General features: G+C 34.4%; 1 protein-coding gene across 1 annotated transcript; it reads right to left on the bottom strand.

The window, feature by feature from the left end:
• Positions 1–399: 399 nt before the first annotated feature.
• Dck (deoxycytidine kinase) lies at positions 400–22,832 on the bottom strand. The gene is made up of 7 exons (XM_026402595.2): positions 22,742–22,832; positions 17,403–17,518; positions 7,677–7,870; positions 6,525–6,672; positions 4,167–4,282; positions 2,094–2,184; positions 400–471 (listed from the first exon to the last, which is right to left on the bottom strand). The coding sequence occupies exons 1-7, from the start codon at positions 22,830–22,832 to the stop codon at positions 445–447; spliced, it is 783 nt and encodes a 260-aa protein (XP_026258380.1). The 3' UTR covers positions 400–444.
• Between the last annotated feature and the right edge of the window lie 24 nt (positions 22,833–22,856).

A 22,856-nucleotide genomic window follows, 5' to 3' on the forward strand; every position in this document is an offset into this window, starting at 1 on the left:
AAATTCTATTTTTCAACTTTTAATAGGTACACTAATTTACACATGATTTACTCTGTAACATTAATGCTTCCAGTTAAGAAACTGGTCAACCCTGAGGTGAAAAACACTATGGAAAAATGTTAACCTGTAGAAGATGACAGAGGGACAAGACAGGAGGAGGCTAGGTCTTTTATAATATAGTTGAACCACTATTCAGATTTTGGAACCATCTACCTCCAGACTTCCTGTTATAAGAGATAATTAAACATCTTTGATTTTTGAACTATTGAAGAAAGGAAGGGAGGAAGGGAGAGAAAGTTTTACATAGGATTCATAAAACATACAAAAACACTTTTTCTTGAAGAAAAAAAGGTTAAAAACTTGAGTCTTATGAATATTGAGCTATTAAGACACATAAAGCTGAAGTATTTGGAAACAATGGGCTATCTCGAGTCTTCGGCAAGATCACAGACTACTCAAAAATTCTTTGACCTGAGGGAAGAAAAAAAATATTAACATAATTTTTTAACTAATTTGAAATATCTAATATTTGTCTTCATGAAAGTGTATGTAAAAGCTGAAGACCCCAAATATATTAGTAACTTTATTACAATACCATGCCATTTATTTCCCAAAGAAATATTGTTAAATACTTCTGTAGTAAAAGATCAATGACCTAAAAGATCATTATAGGAACTACTTAATTTATATCTAAGATTGATGCAGTTCTAAAACAGCCATAACACTAGTTTTATCCCTTTATTCAAATACCAAAGAACAGCAATGTGTGTAGCTTTAATAATAATCACAATAGTTTAAATAAGCTTTGAAAATCAGACAGGGAGTAGATATGTAATATTTCTTAAGCACAAATTTCTGTCATACTATGCAATGTTAGTGTACTGAGAAAGCTATATAAGTTCTGAGTTGAACCTAGCTAATTGAACAACACCATAATGCAGGACTCTCAATCTCTACGTATTCTAGACTACACAAAAATTCTCCTGAAAAGACAGAGGTTATTGCCTTGTAAACATACCTAAAAAAAGAAATACAACTGTTAATAATATTAATAAAAATAAATATAAATAATAATATAAAATGATTCTAGTCAAAACAAAGAGTTAGATAAAATTAACAAGTAGATTTACAGACTCACTAATATTGATGATTAGCAGTTAGTACAATAACAATTTTAATATTATCAGAAATGAATTTTATCCTATATTTTTGACATCACTAATAGTAAGAAAAAGTGACTTAAATTTTACAGATATGTTTTACATCATATGATGGGGAAAACATATAACAACTATATACTCCCTTAAAAATATCAAAACCCTATTTATAATAAACAGCTGACATTCTGTGACAGGAGAAAGAAAAAAGTCAAAGATACTCCCAAAACTAAACAACAAAAAAATTGTGGTTTCTCTTTAGACCTCAGATCACCAAGATTATTCATGTGGGTATAGGAACATTTCCTATATAATTACCCCTACTATTGGCTCAAATGTTTATTGACAATTCTCTCCCCATTCCTTTATCAATATGGCACCACTCACTTAATATGATCAATTTCCAATTATCAGAGAAAAAAAATAATTTTTAATAAGATAATAATAATAACAATTATTATTGTTATTACCTTAGGCAATGTCAGTTCACCCTTAACATTGGTTCTATCAAAATTCAAAATAATCTCTTAATCTCAAAACTTCAGCTAAAAATGAAATCCATATTCTTCCACTGTAAATATCCTCCATATTGAATTTAGTTGAAAAAAGTTTAATTTTATAAGCAGTTTATTATTAATAAACTATTGGTGGTGTGAATAAAGGGGAACAAAAGGGAAAGAAGCAGGGAAGGAGGTGAGAAAGAACATATCACTGCAATTATCCCTGTCTTATAAAGAAAGAAAAAGACAAACAAGATTCTTCAGGCTACAAAACTAGAATTTAGTCAGGATTTAAATCTAAATAGTCTACAGCCCTCTAAAGCTGACTCTTAAGGCAACTTTATATAAGCTTCCTGTTCAAAAAGTTTCTCAAGTTTTTACTACTGTTTTAAGTAAGGCAAACAAATATTAGTTTATAGTTTTTGTCTAAATCTACCTTTTCAACCAGACTTTCATGTTTGTCCTTAAAGTCTTCATTAACATCCAGTGTTAAGATAGGCACCTCTTGTAGATAATCAAAATTTGTTCTGTTTAAAAGGAGAGAGATGAACAAAGTTAAAAAAGGAATGAAAGAGAAAATTTTTAAATGCATTTTTTTGGTAGTACCAAACCAGGGCTTTGCATATGGTAAGCAAGTGCTCTACCATTGAGCTATATCTGCAGCCCTTTATCAATGAAAAATCAAAATGCTATCAGCATTTTACACTAAAATTATCATGCAAGTAATAAAACCAGTAGCCTCTTTCTTCTCATGTAGACTTACTGTAGGTAAAGAAAGAATTAAGATATAAGAACATACAGGCACTGTGACATATGATTCTCAAACAGAAAATAGGATAAATTAGAAATTTTTTCATCTTAAGCTGGGTGTAGTGGCACATGCCAGTAATCCCAGTGGCTCAGGAGGCGGAGGCAGGAGGATCACAAGTTCAAAGCCAACCTCAGCAATTTAGCAAAGACCTAAGCAACTTAGTGAGACCCTGTCTCAACATTTAAAAAGGGCTGTGGATGTGGCTTTTAGAGGTAGAGCACTTGCATAGCATATGTAACATCCGTGGTTTGATCCCTAGAACTGCCAAAAAAAAAGGAAAACTCATAGAAGTCTTTCTGAGACTCAAAGACTGTCTAAGGTTATATACCAATAAGTGAGACTGGACTTGAGCCAAAAGCTGAGTAAGGACAAAGTCTATGTATTTAACTTAACAACTATGCTTTATTACCTCTTAAGTCATGTTTCATGAAACAAACTTGAAAAATATTACATTAGTCCTCCCATTCGATTAAGGACACATTCCAAGTCTTCCACTAAATTCCTAAAAATACAGATATACAAATCCTACATACTATGTTTTTTCTTATACTCGCATATACAAATTTAATGATTTTTCTCTCTTTAAAAAAATACCTTTATTTTATTTATTTATTTTTATATGATGTGAGGACCCAGTACCTCACACATGCTACCACTGACCTATAACCACAGCCCCTGCTTTTTCTATCTTAAAAGTGGATTTTTTTAAACCCTCTTTCCTTATTAAATTGAAAATTTTCATTTTTCCACTTAAAGGAAGCTCTTAATGGCTTTTCTTTGGCATATCTCAAATTCAAGTATCATTCATAACTCATGGAGTCTAGGGCCATTAGTAAGTAAAACAAGGGTAACTTGATCACAAGTACCATGATACTATGACAGTTGATTTAATAACAGAGATGGCAATTAAATGACTATCAGGCAGGTCGTAAGGGATGACTCAGGTCTGTGCTGTACCAGATGAGATGGGACAGGGCAAGACAGCACAAGATTTCATAACACTACTCAGGATGGTAAACAATATTTTAATTTTTGATACTGAGTTTCACTATGTTGCTCAGATTGGTGTCAAACTTCTGGGCTTAAACAATTCTCCTGCCTCAGCCTCTGAATAGCTGGAACTTACTTGCACACCTGGCTTGGCGAGCAATTTTAAACTTCTGAATTGTTTATTTCTGAAATTTCCCATTTAATATGCTAGATAACTGAAACTGTAGAAAGCAAAATATCAAATAAGGGGGGGGACTGCTTGCTGCATCTTAAAAATTATTTCTAAAAGAGAGTACCTATGTAAGGCACAAAGAGATAAATTCTTAATCAATTGAATGAAATGCAATTTTGTAACTAGGTGACACTAGTTATAAAAACCTCAAAGAGGGCTGGGGATATAGCTCAGTTGGTAGAATGCTTGCCTTTATAGCTCAGTTGGTAGAGTGCTTGCCTCAAATGTACAAGGCTCTGGGTTCAATCCCTAGCACCACAAAAAGAAAAAAAAAAAGACAAAAAACTTCAAGGAAATGAGATCTCATTACAATCAAGAGAATCAAAATCCAAACTAATTCTAGAAGATATCAGTAAACAAATGATTAAAAATGAAAAACTTTACAAGTTGCTATTCATACCTTCCAAATTTTAGATTAAAATTTGATTTAGGTATTTATTCAAAATGAATAATAAATAAGAATAAGGAAGTCTTACTTCAGTGTTCTATGCAGGAGCCAATTTTCATGTTTATAATGAAGCTTCTCTAAATATTCAAGAGGAATGTCTTGCTCTTCAGTTCTTCCTCGTAAATATATTCTACTTAAGCATTTCTAAAAGCAAGCAATAAGAAAAAAAGACAAGGAAATTATTTTTTCTGTTGCCATCAAAATTTCTTTTCTGTGCCTCTTAAGTTATGCTAGCCAAATTCTCTTTCTTCTAGAAAGTTGAAGTAGTTCACTTTTCCTTCCATATGGCTTTTCAGCCATTTGATAGCGCTATACTAAATAGTACTTTCAAAAATAAGTCAAAATAATTCTTTAGTTTTCACTCTCCACATATGAAATATACTAACCAATGTAAGTTTGGTAAAAAGAGGGAGAAAAATTCATTAAACATCTACTTAAAATTTTTATAGGACAGCTAAAAGGTACAGCAATCTTTCAATCCTACATTTTTGTTAATCAAACTTGAACATCTGTGTTCAGTTAATATAAAATCACTAAAGGCAGTGGTTCTTAACATGATGATAACTCTAGAGCACCACAACTGAAAAGAACATGGGATGTTTTGTGCCTGTTCTATATCTGCATTATTGAATAAAGTAGCTACTAGCCACTTATGGCTTTTAAGCACTTGAAACATGGCTAGTGTAGTGATAAAAAAAACTGAATTTTAAAATTTTATTTAATTTTAATAGCCATAATTTAAATAGTCACATTATAAGTATGGCTCTAGATCATTCCCCTGAAAACATACATACATACAAAAATTCACATAATTTGTGGGGATTCATAAATCCTCAGAAATTTATCATGTATCCAAAGACATAAGAACCTCCAAACTCCCTAGCCCAGTGGTAAATCATCTTTGCAGCATGCAGAAGGTTCTGGGTTTGATCCCTACCACCACAAAAAGGAAGGAAGGAAGAAACGAAAGAAGGAATAGATGGATGGACAGAGGGGGGAGGGGAAACCTTCAACCTAAATAACATGCATAAGCCTATAGCAGCATAAAAACTGTCTTTCAAAGTCTTTTATAAATTCTCTTTTTCAATAATTAAACATTTAGTCAAACTATATCATAAACAATACTGATGAGAGGTTGGAGTTGTGGCTCTGTGGTAGAGCGTGTGCCTTGCATGTATGAGGCACTGGGTTTGATCCTCAGCACCACATAAAAATAAAGGTATTGTGTCCATCTACAACTAAAAAATATTTTTAAAAAATACTGATGAGATAAAACAGTAGTTTTGTGTTAGTCTTTAAGAAACTGTTTCCAGCAGAATAAAATCATTAGTATTCTTCATGCTCTTTTTTAACATTCATATTCAAAAAGATTCTTCTCAAAAATAAAAGTGAATTTCTTGGTTTTTTAATTTTTTTCAAGAGAGAGTGAGAGAGGGAGAGAGAAAGAGAATTTTTAATATTCATTTTTTAGTTTTCGGCAGACACAACATCTTCCCTGCATGTGGTGCTGAGGATCAAACCCGGGCTGCACGCATGCCAGGCAAGCGCGCCACCTCCCAAGCCACATCCCCAGCCCCAAAGTGAATTTCAATATTATTATAACTGCTGAATCCTGGCTTATTTGACATTAAAAAAAGGAACAAAATAATCTACTATAATCAGAAACCTAGATCTTTTGACTTACCCAAGAAGTAGAAATTTAAAAAACAGAGAAACAATGAGAATGCAAGTGTCAAACCCAGAAAGCTTCCTGTTAAATGTAAGATCCTATTATTTAGGTTGATTTCATGAAAAGCATCTACTTGATCTTCCTGGATCAATAATAATATATTATGATGTAAACAGAACAGCTATTGCAGTTATAATTTATCATAAAAGGCATATTTTCAAGGGAGCTCCTTTAACTAAGTCTCTTTTCAACTTAATGGTTACTATCTACTCATTCAAGTTACAATTATAAAAGATTTTCCTTGAAATGAACCTCCAACTTTGCCATCCATTCAGCAAATATTTACATATCTCCTACTGTATACCCAGACCCTATCCTAGGCATTGGAAAATTAAAATATCCTAAGTCCTACCTCATATGCAGCCTATATTGTAGAAGTTGCTTGAGTAAAATGGGATGAGAAAGTCTGCAAGTTAGGAAGAAATAAAGATGAAAAATAAAAGAGAACTGAGCGGGTTCTAAAAGTGCTACTTGACAAGTCTTGCTTCTACTCTGCCAAGAAAACAGAACAATTCTATCAATAAAGTTGTGAGTTTGGAGATGAAGACATGGAGGGCTGGAGTTGAATTAAATTGCCTTCAACACACACAACTGAAAAGATTTCTAAATACTACTTTAAGTTTTCAATGGAGCAAGTGAATTTTTATTGGTTCTCACCTCTGGAGTAGCTCGAAGATAAATGATTCCATCCAATTCAAGGCTTTGGCCAAACTGGTTATTCATCCAGTCATGCCAGTCTTGATATATTGCCCACTCTGTTTCATTCATGCAGTCAGATTCATACAAATTAGATGCAAAAATATACCTGAAAGAGAGGCTTCATCAATACACATGTCATTTTTTTAAAAACCCACAAAGAAATAGAAAATAAATCTATTAAATGAATATGAAATATTCACCTAAATCCTGTGGCAGATAGTGCCTCAGATAACAGGAAAAAAAAAAACAACCATGAGTTTCTTCAACTATGGGCTACATGTTCTTGGTCAGCAGTTCTCCCAATGTCATGTGAGGACCACTGGAAGTCTCAAAGATTCTTCAAGAAGTTCTATGAGAGGCCAGATTACTTCACATACTACTACATCTCAACCAAAAGAAGATATAACATACTGAATACAGAAGCACAAATGAAGATTCAAATTTTTCTATTAAGTCAGACAAAAACATGCAAAAGTGTAAAGAACTGCTATTTTTTTCACTACTTTTTGTTTAGAAAAATATAATGTTTAATTAAAAATGTTATCTATGTTAATATGAAATGGGTTTATTGCTAATTTTAAATGAGTAAATAATTTTAAAATATTTCTCAATCTAAATTTATAACAAGATATACACATCAGTAAGATACAAAGCACTTTGGATACAAGGACAATCATTAAGGATAGAAAGGGGTCCTGAAACCAAAAAATTTTGGAAACTATTCTGAATTAATTTGGAGATTCAAAGAATCTGACATAAGCAGGAAAATTCTAAAGCTCCCTTGGAAATTTTTATCTCACTGGTTCAGGTGAGACACAAGGATATAGAACCAGATTTAACCAGAACAGATGAGAATTTTAAAACTTCTCTACAAATCTGGATTAAATAGCTACTATTCCCTACCAATTCCACAGAAGCCAGAAATTATAAATGCTAAAACTTCTCAATGATATTAATACCAGAATGCTGAGGAGATTCAATGCCATTATGTATCTCAATTCCTCAACTCAGCCTCTATTATTACTTTAATTCACAGGAAACAGGAGGAAAAAAAATGTCCAACTCTAAGCCAAGTTTTCAGATAACCAAGTATAAACCATTTATATATACCTGTCACTGTACACAGATCGTTCAAAAAACAATACAGGTTTCTCTGCATCTTTGAGCTTGCCATTGAGAGAGGCAAGCTGAGCTCGTATCCGACTGAGACAGGCATATGATTGAAAGGTAAAAGACCATCGTTCAGGCTTCTCATACATCATCTGAAGAACATTCCCACCACTTTTCTGAGATGTTGTCAGTTCCTGTTTTGAATTTGCAAAAGAAAAAAAAAAGCAACGTTATGAGCTATCTGAACTTTTTAAGGCTCCAAAAAAAGCTATACAAATAAATGCATGATGATTAATAAAACCAAGTCAAGTCCCCTTCCTTACACTTTTTCCCCCAGTATTTTAAGTTATCTGAAGTCTGAAAAATCTTCAAATCTTCACAAGAGGTCACAAACTAACAAGCTATGAAAGAAATTATTTGGCTAAAGTAGGACTTTAAAATTTTTTTAATTAATTGTCAATATTTAAAAACTAAATGAAATTATCTGGATTTACATTTTCTTTTTAAAATGGAAAGCCAAGAAACATTATCCTTTTATTTCTTCTTGGAAAAATAAACTGGGATACATACTCTCCAGTTCATCAGTCCCCACTATTCCCAGATGATTTTCAAACAGACCTAATTCATAGATGCCCCTCGATTCAGATAGGATTACATTCTGATAAACCAATTATAAGTTCAAAATATTGTAAACTGAAAGTGTATTGAATAAACCTAACCTACCAAACATAAGATTGATTCCAAGTTCAAGAGATAATCTTCTTATTATAAATTATCTTCCCAATACAATTTTCAACCTCTCCTCTCCAACATTACTAAATAATTCAATATACTTTCAATATTAACAGGGCAATAACTTTCAACTAGAAGCACCTCACATATTTGTACCCTTGTTCAGAGATATGATTGGACAAACAGGGATTTTTTTCTTTTTAAAAAAATTCACTTATTTTTGTTGTTGCTTTGAAATGTGGTTTTGCCGTATTGCCCAGGCTGACCTCAAACTCTAGGACTCAATGAAACTTCTGTCTCAAGTGTCCCATGACAAATTAGACTGATACCACCTAAAGTAACTGACCAATTTTAACAAATGACATCCTCCTAATGTAATGGTAAACAGAAATACACATCATCACTTAGGAATCATGCCCCCCCCCAAAATTAGAACTAAATCCAATCAAGTCTATGGAGGTCTACCTACAGATTTGTAGAAAATACAGAGAACTAAAAAACATGGTAAATTTTATCACAATGATATATTCAGCCAAAACCAGAAGGAGGCAAACTGCATAGAACAAATGACTCAATTTCTTACAACAAATAAATTGCAAAGGAAAAAATAAAAAGAGGCAACTAAGATATTAAAATTGAAAAGACATATCAACCAAATGCAATGTGAAGCTTGTTTGGCTTCTGATTTCAAAATTATAAAAAAAAAAATTATGAGACAGTGGGGCAACACCCCCAACACAGATTGTTTATGACGATGTGGAACTGAAGTTCTCTGAAGAGTAGCACCTAGAGTAAAAATTCTGCAGACTGCTTGACCTTGGCTGAGGATATCATGATTGTGAAGAGATGGACTGTTGGGGGTCAAAAGCCAAAATTATCTTAGTCCCTTTAATAGCCATTCACTTTCAACCTTTGTATCCAACCTAACATCCTCATGACTATTAAGTAAAACTCTCACAATTTAACTAGAGGTATAACTCAGTGGGAGAATGCTCGCCTAGCATGCACAAGGCCCTGGGTTTGATTCCCAAAAACTGCAAAAGAAAAAGAAAAAACTCTCAGAATATAACCACAAGTTTAGTATATACCTCTAAGCATCCACCAAACCCAAAACCAGAATGCTAAAAATCTGAAATCTACAGAAAAGATTTCCCAACTTCTCCCCACCAGGGCTTTGTTGAACAAAATATACAGTCTCTGGGACAATAGAAAATCAAATTTAAGACCCACAGGTCTTGAGGAAAAAGTAGAGATACAAGCCAGTGGCACAGAAAACCCACACAGCTCAGTGGTATAGCACTTGCCTAGCACATGTGAGGCACTGGGTTCAATCCTTAGCACCACATAAAAACAAATAAAACGAAGGTAAAATTCTTTAAAAGAAAAAAAAAACATTCAGTGCAATAATAGAAGAAAATTTCCCAAATCTTCTGAATAAAATGGACATTCAGGTACTGGTGACATTTAGAACTCCAAAGAGATAAATATGACCATATAAATAGATGATGATAAGAAATTTGAAACTTTTTGAGCTAGAGTAAGTCAACAGTGAACAGGAAGATGAAAACAATTCATCTGATGATAATGAACACTACACATCTCATACTAGCTGGTTTGTTTGCTCAGGGCTTTTTTTGGTTCTGGAAACTGAACACATGGGGGGTGCTCTACCACTGAGCTACACCTCCAGCCTCTTTCTTGAAATTTTACTTTGAGACAGGGTCTTGCTAAACTGCCCAGGATAGTTTCAAACTTTTGATCCTCTTGGCTCAGCAAGGATTACAAGTATACTACATCCAGCATCACATTAGCTCTATTTTTAAAATGTATCTTTTTTATTAGTTCTTTTTTTTTTAAATTTTATTTTTTAGAAGTAGTTGGACATAATACCTTTATTTTATTTATTTATTCTTTTATATGGTGCTGAGGATCGAACCCAGGGCCTTGCACGTGCTAGACGAGTGCTCTACCGCTGAGCCACAATCCCAGCCCTTTTATTAGTTCTTTTATTGTAACTATACATATACATTTTCTTTTACAATGCTATTTGTTTTAAAAATCTGAGTTCCCCATCTCTTTATATCCACTAAAATAGGTACTTTTTTCATTTCTAAATAAGTATTTATATTTTTTAAAAGACCACAGCATAAGGGGCTAAGGTGGTAGCTCAGTGGTAGCTACAGCGCTTGCCTTGCACACGTGAGGCTCTGGGTTCGATCCTCTGTACCACATAACAATAAGCAATAATAATATTAAAGATTAAAAAAAAAGACCACAACATAAGACATTATGCGAAGTGAAAAAGCTGTCAGATTCTTAAGTTATACCCAGTAGAATGCCATTTACCAGGGGCTGGGAAGAGCAGGCAAAGGGAGTGGTTAATAGACATAGTTTTAGTTGTGAAAGATGCAAAAGATTTGCACAGTACATTTGCACTGTAAATGTACTTAAAACTATCAAAGCAGTACACCTAAAAAGGCATTTAAGATGGTAAAATTTCATGTTTTAATAAAAATTAAAAATTAATAACAAAATCATATACCTTTTATTTGAATTTCCCAATAAATGTAATCTCTCTTGCCCAAAGTAATTCCAAAGTCTACTATATTAAAAGAACTCAGAGGATCAATCCTGACTCATTAGTTATAAAAATGATAATCAGCTAGTTCTAAAAATACAAATGCATAAATTAAAACTGAAGCAAAACTTTGTAATAGAATTTTATAGGTATAACACTTAGACAGCAATTTAGCTACTTTAAAAAAAATCTGTAATTTTTGGCCCCATTAAGTCCACTTTTGGAATTTTATTTTAAAGAAATAATCTAGAATATAGATTTAACTGAAAAGTTGTCTATCACAGTGCTAGGTAAATAGGAGGCTATCACTGAATTATTAGGTATTTATATTATATTAAGTATATAATGGTATATACATACAATTAATTAAGCTGCCTTTCATTTACAGAAAAATTTTAATGATATTTTAAATTGTTAAGTCATAATGGTTATTATAGCTGAGAAAAACAGTACAAAATTGTATACTGTTGTATCAAATAGGATCTGCACTTATCTCTGGGTAATAAGGTTATAGGTAAGTTTCATTTCCTTCTTTTTTTTTTTTTTTTTTTTGGTGCTTGGGATTGAACTCATGGGCTCTTGACCACTGAGCCACATCCCTAGCCTTATTTTGTATTTTTTTTTTTTTTATTTAGATACAGTTACTGAGTTGTTTAGTGCCTTGCCATTGCTGAGGCTAGCTTTGAATTCACAATCCTCCTGTGTAAACCTGTAATCCCCAAGCCCATGAGATTACAGGCGTGGACTACCGCTCCCAGCTTCATTTCCCTCTTTGGATAATCCGACATTTTCTTAACTGTGAAGTGGTATTATTTTATAAAATAAAAAATTGTATTTACCTTTACCCAAACTGGATTTAGTAATTTATTATCACAACTATATAAATGAAACATACAGAATGATGGGATTATAGTGGTTTTTATTCTGTTCTCTCTGATTCATATCCACTATTGCTTCATGAGAGAATATTTCACTATTTTATAGGAAGTATAGATTATTGGTAAGTGAGAAAAAAATATCAAGGTCTAAAAAAAGAAAAAAATAAGTTGTTTCAAAGACAAATATATACCTCCTTTCTCACAGTTACTAATTTCTCACTGGTTTCTTAGTATTAATAATACAAAGTAAAATAGCACTGGTAATACATATGCTACTTATCTTGACAGCCATTCTACAACATATATACATTTCAAAACATCATGTTGTACACTATAAATGTTTCATTGGTCAACTTAAATTTAAAAAAATAAATTTAAGTGACATAATGCTTCACAATTAATAGCAATAACACCCCCACACCACCGCCGAAAAAAAAAATTCAGTTCAGGAACACTGTCAGAGCCTAACACTGCTTGCCCTTCCACCCAATAAAGCTGACTCCTAAAATGTGGCCAGGTATAGGTGGGCCCTGAGAGATCTAGGAGCAACTTGACACTGACAGCTCTGGAAATGTCTATCTGTACCAGCACTGGGAACTTGACCCCAAAATAGCAAATAAATCTCATCACCTAGAGCTAAGTACCAAAAACAGAACAGTGGTGACATGAAATCAGCATGAAGCTGAATCATGCCAATGTTGTAAAGGCCTATGACGTTCCTGAGGAATTGAATTTTCTGATTAATGATATGCCTTTTTTAGCAATGAAATACTGTTTTGGAGGTCTTCAGAAGCTACTCAACAAACCAGAAAATTGAAGTAGACTTAAAGAAAGCCAGATTAGTTCTTTACTGAGTGATAGAAGGTCTGGGATTTGATATTTGCACAAAAACTAAAATTATACCTCAGTTTTAAAACCTAAATATGTAGTTCTTCTGTATGTTGGTGGAAAGATAATGAATAAAATAATTAATCTGGGATACGCCAAAGGCACTGATCAAAGAAGTCTTACTACAACTTTTGTGGGAATACTATAGTATCTGACCCCAGAGATCTTTGAGAATAAGCTTTATACAGCCATTGTTAATTACTGGAGCTTTAGGACCTTCGCATTTGAATGTATCACCAGACATAAGCCTTTTCTGCATCATCTGCAGCCATTTATCTGCCATAAGAAGGTTAGGGATCCAAAGTGTATACGTGATGCTATAAGATGATAGGTCTAATCTCATTTTTAATTTTACTGCACATTCAACAATATCCCCTTCTTACAGAATAGTGAACCTGTGCCTTTGAATACCAACTGTCATAAATCATATTGTATGCTATGTGTACCTATATTTAAGATGTACATTTAATAAAATCAAAGAGAAGATGCCTGTTAATTTATAATGTATTTGAAAGCTTATGCTTTTTAAAAATCTTTCATGTCCTGTCACACAAGTTTATAAAGGTCTGCATTCCCTCATCTGAATTTGTAATTTCAAAATTGAAGAAATTCTGAAAACAAAATTTTCATAAGCTTGATGACAAAATTCATTTGCTTACAAATCCAATATGAACTGACAGTGACATCTATTTAACCCATTTGGTGTGAATAGGCATTTATATTACTACAAAAGTACTAACATGTTTGATTATGCAAGAAGGGCTGCTGTCCCTCCCTATAATCATACATGATTGATTGAAGGTTAATGTAGAATGGTATATACATTGAGAGTTAAAAAATTGAGGGTTTCAGCAGGGCACTGTGGAATATGCCTGTAATCCCAGCAGCTCTGGAAACCGAGGCAGGAGGATTGATTGCAAGTTCAAGCCAGCCTCAGCAACTTATCAAGGTCCCAAGCAACTCAGTGTGACCCTGTCTGTAAATGAAATATAAAAAACAGGGCTGGTGATGTGGCTCAGTGGTTAAGCATCCCTGGTTCAATCCCCAATGGCAAAAAATACACACACACACACACACACACACACACACACACACGCACGCACGCACACGCACGCGGGGATTATTGTAGTATGGTATGTACACTGATTTACCATTCTGAATTCTAAAAATTTCCTTTTTTTCTTTTTTTTTAGTTGTAGATGAACACAATACCTTTATTTTTATGTGGTACTGAGGATGGAACCCAGTGCCTCACACGCGAAAGTCTTGCGCTCTACCACTGAGCCACAATCCCAGCCCTTGCAAATTTCTTATTCTGAAACATCTGGCTCCAGGATTTCAGACAAAGGAATATGATCTCTATCTTTTGTTGAATAATTTAGAAGATATTCTTTTAAAAATGTAAAATTCTAGATAGTGTTTTTGTTTGTTTGTTTTGTTTTTTGGTTTTGTTTGTTTTGGTACTGAAGATTGAACCCAGGTGTTTTAACACTGAGCCATATCCTCAGTTCTTTTTTTTTTTATTTTGAGATAGGGTCTCACTAAGTTGCTTGGGGCCTTGCTGAGGTGGGCTTTGAACTTCCAATCCTCCTCATCAGTCTCTTAAATTACTGGGAAGACAGGTGTGCACCACTACACTCAGCTTCTAAATAGTTTTTAACTTTGTATATTAAATGATTTATAAATGTAAAAAATTCATGAAAAAGATTAAAAAGAACAAAAAGGAGAGATCTCCTTAAGTCTATCTACAAAAAAAAAAAAAAACCCAAAAAACAAAAAGCCTAATAGGAGGCAATTAAATCAAATCAGCAAATATATTATTATTTGGAAATAAGCCTTTAATACAAAATTTGATAAATCATCTAGGTGATAAGTTTTAAAGATCATTTTATCACATGAGGGAAGGAGACTATGTAATCATTTAAACTATTTCACCGCTTCATTGTATCAAAATTAGTGATGGTGGAATATGATGATCATTATTATCCAAAGTACAAGTATGAAGACATAAATTGGTATGAATACACTGTGTATACAAACCAGAGATATGAAAAATTGTGCTCCCTATGTGTAATAAGAATTGTAATGCATTCCGCTGTCATATATAAATAAAAAATAAATTTTAAAAAAATTAGTGGTAGCCTATTAACAGTACAGCAACATTTCAGCCACTAGGTGGCAGGTTTAAAATAAAAACAGCTTTAAAAAAAACCCCAAACAAGCTAAATAAGCAAGTGCATATTTAAATATCAGGGAAAGACAACATTTACTAATAGCCACTCTTCCAGTTCTACAACTTCCAAGCAGTATAATCAAATGGATAACATCCAAAGTAGGGCTGGGCTGGCCAGGACTGGAATGAAAACAGTCCATTTCCCATTGTTGACAATACTCCAAGAAAGCTAAGATTTATACAGTTGGTGAGTCACATAACTCCAAGGAATAGATCAGGGATGGGTTTGGGGAAGTACTGATCTAAGATGAAGAAAACCCCAATTCTTGAGTATAGTGGAGGGCCAGGGCAAAAAAAAAAAAAAAAAGAAGGATGCCACTCTGCTACCCATTCCCTGACATTCTACAATCTACCCCAAAATACTATTCCCACATTGTTTGAATCTCTGCCTGGAAGTACAGAAGACTAATAATATAACAGCTTTTAATAGACACAAAATTAAAGCTACCGTCCAAGAATATGCATCAAATTTCAACAAAGATAATCAAGCTTGATGTAGTGGCACATGCCTATAATCCCGCAACTCAGGAGAATGAGGCAGGATTATAAATTCAAGGTCAGCCTCAGAAACTCAGCAAAACCCTCAAATAAAAAAACAAAAAAGGGCTGGGGATGCAGAGGGGTAGAGAGCCGCTGGATTCCATCTCTAGTACTCCTCCCAGCCCCATGATAACAGGATCATATGTATACTACTTACTTTAAAAATGCCAGCTTGGCATTTTGACTCCAGTACGTGGAAAGAAAATGTCCTAGCCCATAAATATAAGTGCCATATTCATGAAGACATATAGTTTTAAAATGGTGACAGATACATCAATGTGTCATAGTCTAATGATGTCAGTCACTAAATCTAACCAATCTCTCTGAACTGATTCCAAGTTCAAGAGACAATCTTCTTATTATAAATTATCTTCCCAAGTATATTAATACAATTTTCAACCTCTTCTCTGCAACATTACTAAAGGGTGCAATATACTCTCAATATTAACAGGGCAATAACTTTCAACTAGAAGCACCTCACATATTTGTACCCTTGTTTAGAGATATGATTGGACAAACAGGATTTCTAAAATGATAATTAATGTTCTATTTTTTTGACCTGGATGATGATTACAAAGCTGTTAGCTTTTTGAAGTGTTCTTTAGACTATACATAGACTTCATACACTTTTACAGTTACATGTCAATTAAAAATGGTTAAAGAAACAAATATATTCACCCACTTTAAAGTTCTTTTTAAGACTAATCCTACCTTTCCTCAAAGATAGGAGACATCAATTTCTTTAGAAAATAGGGTCCATCTGGGGAGGAAGTCCCTTTAAATTTAGTCCTAGACATTATAAAGATGGGTATACCTAATTGGCCCCAGACCTAAAGTAACTATGCTTAACAAATAGAAGGTAGTGTTAGTAAAATATTTTTTACTAATTTAAAATCATATATATTCAAAGTCTACAGAGTATCCTGCTAGTAATTCCTATTTGTGTATGTGATTTATATTTTAAATATTCAATTATTCACAGAAATCCTACCAACAGTTAAACTTTTAAAAATATTTTTTTCACTCTTCTGTCCTGCTCTTTTTAAAGTAAGTTTCTAGCATGCATTTCCATTTTTGAAGATTTCTTCTTTCAATTTCAATTCCCAATTCTCCAAAAATGAAAATATTAGCAATCACTCTCTCCTATACACACAACCAAAAATTCTTCTACTAAAAAAAGGAAATGTAACTGTTATTTCCTTCCTTTCTCATTTGCAAGGCAATGAAAATGACACTTGTGCCCTATAATAGAAGTCTTAAGAATGATAGTAATGATAAAAAGAAATCTGAAATAAACTATTTTCTCTATGACAAAGGTCTTAAAAGGTAAACTAAGATTTAAAAATTTTTTTTGTTTGTTTGCTTGTTTTTAATCAAAATGTAAAACCCTTTGAATAGGGAGTGAAGGCACATGCCTATAATCCCATCAGCTCGACCATAATCCCAGAGACTGAGACAGGAGGATAGCAAGTTCAAAACCAACCTCAGCAACTAGAAGCATTAAGCAACTCAGTGAAATCCTGTCTCTAAATAAAATACAAAAATAGGGATGGGGATGTAGCTCTGTGGTCAAGTGCCCCTGAGTTCAGTACTCTCCCTCTCCAAAAACAAAGCCCTTGGAGAAATTTAAATTGAAATTCAATTTTTTAAGGCTTCATTAATTTTTAAACTCTTAAAACACTTAACTTTATTTAGATACAATAGTAAATCTTAAAAGCATAGGTCAACAAAGCTTTATGTATATATTTATATAAATATTCATGTAACACCACCACAATGAAGATATAGACTTGAAATTTTTATTGGAAAAGAAAAAGATGTTGGTCCTCTAATCCAAAAGATTTTTATTTTATTCATTTAAAACTCTATTTTCATACCTCAAATTCATCTTGAGTACTATGAACATTGCACCATCTGGCAACAGGTTCAGGAACCACTTCCCAATCCTCACAGACTTGTTTAAGGATATTCACAAATGTTGACTTCCCTGAAGCTGTTATGAAAGGAAAGGTAAAATTCAGTAAGAAAACTTGTCAGGAAAAAAAATAAAGATAAATAATCATCAGCTTTTACAGGATTTATAACAGGCAACAAATGCAATTTCTTAAACTTTCTTTTAAAAAAAAAAACCAGAAATTAAAAGGGTACCTATTCAATTGTGCAGAGCACACTTGTTACTGTTTTTAGCTTAGCAAAGCCAGAGAACAGAGGAAATAAGAATCTAGTGAAGTTTTAGGCAAGATGTTATATCTGGGAGAAAAAGGTTCAACTCCAAGACATATTTTCCTTAGCCAAGCAATTCTGGGAAACAGTAAGGCTAGTCTCCCACTTAAAACTAGTTGTGTGAATTTGGGCAAGTCCCTGAACCTCTCTGAGCCTGTTTCCTCAAGAAAGATAATAGTACTTTCTTCATGGAAACTGTTGTAATAACAAATAAACTATCACTATATTATTATTCATTCCAGGCTCAGATTTTTAGAACCTTCCTGTCTACCAGCTCCACTCTCTCAAGTCTACAAAGAAGCTCAGTTTTCTCCTATCTAAAACTAATTAAGGAACACACAAGTAACCATAATATCAATATGAAGATACATCCAATGACTAGGGTTTTAGAATAAAGAATAATATGATTATTACTAACACTAATAAGCACAATGACTAGTAAATATTATAAAACCTTTCTGCAAAATACTTCCTAAAAGCAGTAATTGTCATGGTTCTGTGTTTTCTATCAAACCTTAAAAAAAATAAATAAAAAATATGTACTTTAGTTTTCTCTGACCACTCATTAGTTTCTGAGATATGGGGTTGGCAGGGGACATAGGGACAACTCATGTATAATTAGGGTATACAATGTTTACTATGTTAAAGTTACCTAGGAATATATTATATTTAATAGTAGGGACAGTCTTGATGTAGAACCTCACAGGGTACAGTGTAGAACTACACACCTAATGACCACTACACCCTTTCTTTTTTTTGGTGGTGGTGGGGTACTGGGGATTGAACTCAGTGGGTATTTGACCACTGAGCTACATTCCCAACCCTATTTTGTATTTTATTTGGAGACAGGGTCTCACTAAATTGCTTAGTGCCTTGCTTTTTGCTGAGGCTGGCTTTGAACTCTCGATCCTGCTGTTTCAGCCTCCAGGATTGCCGGGATCATAGGAATGCGCCACCATGCCCAGCTCTACCACATCCTTTCTATCTAATGTCACCAAATGTGGTTATATTAGACATTGCTGATCAGCATAATGTTCTCTCTCTCTCTCTACACATACAAACCCATATATAACTTTAACATCTTTGCAAGCAAAGCTTCTTCTTCCTTATAAACAGGCAGGCAAGGATGAACTTACCTTTGACTTGCAGAACTATATTCAAAACCTATGACATTATGGAGAGCAACAGAAAAGAATGAAAGGAATGAGGATGTAGCTCAGTGGCAAAGCACTTGCGTGGCATGCACAAGGCCCTAGGTTGAATTCCCAGTATCACATAAATAAATAAATAAATAAATAAATAGGAAAAAATATATATAAGAACTTTAAAGGATCACACAAAGCAAAGGGAGGGAGTTAAATAAAAAATTGACACAGAGAGAACAGTGAGACAAATAAAATACAAAAGTCATATTATCTCCAGAAGAGAAGAAAAACTTTCTAAGGATAAACAAAGTGACTAGTCATGAGAAAAACACGGTGATCAAGTTAGGGACTATAAGGCATCTAGAAGAATGGTTTTATATGATCACTGAATATTCACTGAACAAAGGAAAAGAGAACCAAGGCATCAGCTCAGAGTCTGAATGCACTGAAGGCTACCACTTTCTACTTCCTTTATATAAATTTTTTTAGTTGTAGGTGGACACAATATTTTTATTTTTATGTGGTGCTGAGGATTGAACCCAGTGCCTCATATGTGCTAGATGAGCATTCTACCATTGAACCACAACACCAGCCCTCAGCTTCCCTCTGATACTGCCTACAAGCAGAATCATGCAGTCTATTTTTAAAGTTTAAATGTAATAATAGCTACATTTAGTTCACACAGAGTAACAATACTTAGTCCTAGTTTAGTTCCTTAAATTTTGTGGGGGAAGTGGGAACTAGAAAATAAGTTAATCAATAAGTAAATATTCTACCAAGGACAAAGGCAAAAGAGAACAAGAACCATAGATATTCACATTAATACTTCTATAAAAATCCCAGGAACTAACTGAATTCTTAATGTCAAACAAGCATTAAGATGATAAAAGTCATTCTGAACAAAGTATTAAGAAGCAGGTAAGCCTTCCATAAATCTTTTTTTTTTTTTTTGGTACCACAGATTGAACCCAGAGGGCCTTAACTAGTGAGCCACATCATCAGCCCTTTTTACTTTTAATTTTGAGACAGGGTCTAGCTAAATTGCTTAAGGCCTTGCTAAATTACCAAGGCTGGCTTTGAACTCACAATCCTCCTGCCTCAGCCTCCTGAACTGCTGGTCATAAGTGTGTGCCACCATGTCTGGCCAAGGGCTCCATAAATTTAACATTAGGGTGTATTTTAATAACATAGAACATGAGATAATGAGCTACTTTAGTACAAAACTAAAATAACCAGGTAAAATTTACATTGCAGGGATGGGGTATAGTTCTCTGTTAGTAAAACATTTGCATAGTATGCAAACCTTGAATCTGATTCTCAGCACTGAAAAATAAAAATAAAAAGTTCAAATTCTAGAAACAGAATCATAAAGAAAAAATAGTATTTTTTTTCAGTACTGAGGATCAAACCTGGTCCTTTATTTTTATTTGTTTGTTTGTTTGTTTGTTTTTGGAGACACAGTTTTGCTAAGTTGCTGTGGCTGGCTGGCCTCAAACTTGAGATTCTCCTGCCTCAACCTCCCAGGTCATTAGGATTAAAAGAATGTGCCATAGCATCCAGCCACAAATTTATACAGTGATAGCTTGTTTGAATCTGTCAAATAAGGTGGATGGGAACATGAACAACAGTGCAAAAGCAGTAATAAACATCAACTGACAAAGCCTAGTGTAAAGGAGACAGTAAATGGTGAGGAACACACTCCATCTAAACACAAATTGTTGTTACATAGAAACATAGGCCCAGTGTTAGGAGATCTTTAGATTTTTCATAAGCCAAGAACCTAGATGTTTATGGGAATCTCAAATTTTTAAAATTCTAGTAACTAACACCCTGCCTCCACCCAAATCACAGCAGGAAAATATGGTACAAATGCAGGCCATCAGTTTGCAGATCCTTTCAGTATAGAGAAGTCAGGAATTTTAAGCAGGTTATAACATGATTCCATCTGTATATAGAATGAATGCTCTGCAAGTAATTAAGAGAAATTGGAAATGGAGTAACACACTAGGAAATTATTTCAGGTGCTGAGAAGATTACAGATGCTTGCAGGGAAAGTAGATTTCTAGATATGATATGTTACCTAACTGGATTTAAGAAGAGAGAAGAAGATTAATACATTGTGATATTGATCTGAGGTGTTGTCTGTTCAAATACATTTTATGATGGCATTGTTAACTGCTTTTTCCTGTCTTTACAGATGATCTTTCTCCACAAAGAGAACTCATACCAGTAAACATGCATCATACCAGCAAACATGCATCATCATAGAACTTACACTGCTTAGATGAAATAAGAGTCTTTCCCACTGGTGCCTTAAACCTGCAGCAATAAAATAAGATCTTCTTGAGGGTGTATTCAGTTTTATTCTGAATGGGTGAAGCATCTACTAGCCTTGCTTTTTTATAGGAACACTGCTTTGAATGTGTTAAGAAAACCTATACTGTATGCATGGATGACCAGTACCCAACCTACAACCAAAAAAATTCTATCAAAACAGGAAGTGTCGGGCTGGGGATGTGGCTCAAGCGGTAGCGCGCTTGCATGACATGCTGCGGCCCGGGTTCGATCCTCAGCACCACATACCAACAAAGATGTTGTGTACACCGAGAACTAAAAAATAAATATTAAAAAATTCTCTCTCTCTCTCTCTCCTCTCCAACAAAAAAAAAAAGAAAGAAAAAAAAAACAGGAAGTGTCAGGAGTAGGTTTCCTATAGTAGGAAATTCATGTTCACCTTGCACAATGATATGCATGATGTGGTTTGCCTCCAACAGAGTTGGAACAAAAACCTGTCCAGGGCAATGGCAGATACCTATAATCTCAGCAACTTAGGAAGCTGAGGCAAGAGGATCACAACTTAGAGCCAGCCACCCACATCCAGTGCAACCTAGGAAGAGTCTGTAGAGGGCTTCTGGGTTCAATTCCTGGTATGGCAAACACACACATACACACAAAACCACCCAAAACCAGAAAGTGAAACGTTAGTGGTCTTTGAATCGTACTCTAGTTACTACTTGGATGTTAGGTAGAGTTGAGGAACTCCATGCTATTTAGAACATTAAAAGCCTCTTTCCTTGAACTTGAAGGTGTATAGCAGTTTCATCAGTAATTGCTAAAACCTAGAAACAAACCAAACATCCACAAGTGGGGACTACATAAATCATGGTATATCCTTGCAATAACACATTACTCGGCAATAAAAAGAAACTACAGAAAAAAAACATGAATGAATCTCAAAAGCGCTATGCTAAAATAACAAGACACGAAAGGCTAGACTCTCTGATTCTATTTATATGACATTCTGGAAATGGCATAACTCGCAGGAATTAAAAAAAAAAAAATCAGGTCAGCAATTCCCAGAAAGAGAGGGAGAGGATGTTGGCTACAAAGGAGCACAGAGGAACTTTTGGGGGCGATGGAAATGTTTTTTATATTGATGTGAAAAGGCATTATGTTTGAGACCTCATAGAACAGTACACCTTAAAAACGGTGAATGTAACTTAACCTAAATCACACCTCAAGAAATCCGCTGTATCTGACCCACCATCAAAAGAAACCCTTTCCTCTTCGAGTGCCCAAAAAAGACCCGTGCAGCGGTCCAAAGCGCGCCCCACAAAGCCGGCCCACCCGGCGCTCAGCGGGACCAGCGTCTGCCAGCCTCGGGCGCAGGAGGGTAGCGGGGGAGGGCTGGGAAAGATGCTTTGGGCGGGAAAGAAAGCCGGGGCCGCGTCCGCACCTCCAGACTGGCAAAGCCCTCACCTAATAGCAGCTAGAGGCAGCGAAGGGGACCTTCAGACGCCACCGTGATTCCCCCTGCGTTGAGCCCAACATTCACCAGGGGTTCTTACCGATGTTCCCTTCGATGGAGATTTTCTTGATGCGGGTACCCTCGGAGCTAGTGGAGGGAGATGGGCAGTTTCTCTTGGGCGGGGTGGCCATTCTTGGTCTTTGGCTGCCCCAAAT

Source organism: Urocitellus parryii, chromosome 10, assembly GCF_045843805.1.
Source record: "Urocitellus parryii isolate mUroPar1 chromosome 10, mUroPar1.hap1, whole genome shotgun sequence".
NCBI classification, from domain to species: Eukaryota; Metazoa; Chordata; class Mammalia; order Rodentia; family Sciuridae; genus Urocitellus; species Urocitellus parryii.

What these genes read in the sequence shown, in the direction of transcription:
- Dck (XM_026402595.2), bottom strand. Translation starts at nt 22,832, where the DNA reads ATGGCCACCCCGCCCAAGAGAAACTGCCCATCTCCCTCCACTAGCTCC. An exon ending in GTACTCAAGATGAATTTGAG is followed by an intron (nt 7,871 to 17,402) that starts GTATGAAAATAG and finishes AATTCAAAACAG; the next exon opens with GAACTGACAACATCTCAGAA. An exon ending in ATCTTCGAGCTACTCCAGAG is followed by an intron (nt 4,283 to 6,524) that starts GTGAGAACCAAT and finishes GCTTGCTTTTAG; the next exon opens with AAATGCTTAAGTAGAATATA.